The 2,410-nt window shown below is 41.2% G+C and overlaps 1 protein-coding gene across 1 annotated transcript; it reads left to right on the top strand.

The window, feature by feature from the left end:
• Positions 1 to 657: 657 nt before the first annotated feature.
• LOC112504256 (phospholipase A1-Igamma1, chloroplastic) lies at positions 658 to 2,210 on the top strand. Its single transcript, XM_025108191.1, has one exon. The coding sequence runs from the start codon at positions 669 to 671 to the stop codon at positions 2,172 to 2,174; it is 1,506 nt and encodes a 501-aa protein (XP_024963959.1). The 5' UTR covers positions 658 to 668; the 3' UTR covers positions 2,175 to 2,210.
• The last annotated feature ends 200 nt before the right edge of the window (positions 2,211 to 2,410 follow it).

Raw genomic sequence — 2,410 nt, 5'->3', positions numbered from 1 at the left:
AATATAAATAAATAAATAAAACAGGAAATTAAATAAATAATATATATTAATTTAAATTTTCTTTAATTAATAATAAAATAAAAAGTAATCATCACAAAAAAACAAAAAAACACAAAAATTTATAAAACACAAATGATTGAAACCTACTTAGGGATGGCATTAGCACATGATAGAGGTGCCATTAGCCACCCCCTTATAATAATTATAAATTGATTGAATGTGAGAGGAGTTGAATGTGAGAGGGAGGGGTGAAAAGGTGACGTAAGCGGGTGGGGATACCAACCCTTATATATATATATATATATATATATATATATATATATATTAGTAACACTCAAATCATTTGGAATAAAAATAGCTCATGTTAAAAACGAGAAGCACTCAAAGTAATCAATCATTTGGCTTAATAGTGGATTCATACCCGACGATCCAACCCGGATGCTTCCAAACCCGACGCGTCCTCATTTTGACTAGTCAAATCTCTATTTTCCACACCAATAGTTTTCAAATACAGAGAAAGATCTATTTACTAACTTGTATACTACGTAACAATAACTGTACAATGTTTATACTTTGAACATTTATGTTCTGGAAATAGAATATTCTCCAATTATATAAACAAAGTCTTCTCTTTCCTTCATTTCAGATCTTGTCGCCATCTGGTTCACATGGCCGTCGCCACCACCGTGAATTATGTCAACCACCGTTGCCAACGGTTCTCGTCCGCCAACGACAACAAAAACCTCCGCCGTGTGACTGCTTATTTCAACGATGTTGCGATCAACGACGGTGATAAACGACCAAACAAGTCAACGCGCCTAGCGAAATCCATCTCGAACCTCTTGCATCTGTACATCGAGAAGCCGTCGTTGAGAAATTTTCTCCAACGTGATGAATCAGATGCTGTTTCTCAAGCGGAGGCGAAGCTGGAGACACCGACGATGTCGCCGAAGGAAGACATATCGAGGATCTGGCGGGACATCCATGGCGGTTCCGATTGGGAGAGTCTTCTAGATCCGTTGCATCCATTGGTTCGTAGAGAGATAATAAAATACGGCGAGTTTGCTCAGGCGACGTACGACGCTTTTGACTTTGACTCATTCTCGGAGTACTGTGGAAGCTGCCTGTTTAATCGCCGGAAGTTGTTCGAAAAGCTAGGGCTCACGAAACATGGTTATGACGTCAGCAAGTATCTTTACGCCATGTCACAGTTTGAAATTCCTCGGTGGCTTGAGAAATCCTACGTCACAGACACGTGGAGCAAGGATTCGAATTGGATGGGTTACGTGGCGGTGAGCGATGATGTGGAATCGAGGCGAATAGGGAGGCGTGACATCGTGGTGTCGTGGCGTGGGACCGTGTTGCCATCCGAATGGTACGAGGATATGCAACAGGATCTCGAGCCTCTGGGGCACGGTGAAGCGAAGGTGGAACGAGGGTTTCTTAGTATTTACAAATCGAAGAGTATCTCGACTCGATACAATAAAAAAAGCGCATCGGAACAGGTGATGGAAGAGGTGAAGCGATTAATGACGTTCTATAAAGAAAAAGGCGAACAGATAAGCCTCACGATCACCGGACACAGCCTTGGCGGAGCGTTAGCCCTACTAAACGCTTACGAGGCCGCCATGACATTTCCGACCCTCCCGATAAGCGTGATTTCCTTCGGTGCACCTCGGGTCGGAAACATCGCGTTCCGGGACGAGATGCACCACATGAGTGTAAAAACACTACGCGTCACCATAAAACAAGATCTCGTCCCTCGGATGCCTGGCATTGTGTTCAATGAGACCTTACAGAAATTTGATGATCTGACAGGTACACTTGAGTGGGTTTACCACCACGTTGGAGCAGAGCTGAAGCTCGATGTCAGAGCTTCACCTTTCCTCAAACGTGGGTCCAATTTCATCGGGATTCATCATCCTGAGACGTATCTGCATCTTGTGGATGGATACGTCAGTAGCACCTCGAGCTTTCGGTCGGATGCTAAAAGGGATGTGGCACTGGTGAATAAATATGTTGATATGCTCGTAAACGATCTTAGAATTCCACCATGTTGGTATCAATTGAGCAACAAAGGCTTGGTTTCCAATAAATTCGGAAGATGGGTTAGACCTAAAAGAGAGCCTGAAAACATACCTTCACCTATTCAAGAAGAGAGTTATGATTTGTAGATTGGTATAAATGAAAATGATACGATTATTTATTATAATTATAGCTGGTTTGAGAAATATATTTAATTAGTTTTTTTATTGAGAATGTCGAATAAAGTTCTTATCCTCTATTTATATTATATTAGAAGCGTACTCGTGCAATGCAGCGAGATACATCGTGATTTTAATATTTCATTTTATTCTTTATCTCAGTCGATGTTATAATATGGCTTTATGTAATTTTAAGAAAGCGATGA

Source organism: Cynara cardunculus, unplaced genomic scaffold, assembly GCF_001531365.2.
Source record: "Cynara cardunculus var. scolymus isolate 2C unplaced genomic scaffold, CcrdV1 Un_Scaffold_4996, whole genome shotgun sequence".
NCBI lineage: Eukaryota > Viridiplantae > Streptophyta > Magnoliopsida > Asterales > Asteraceae > Cynara > Cynara cardunculus.
This window is presented reverse-complemented; position numbering and strand designations above follow the sequence as displayed.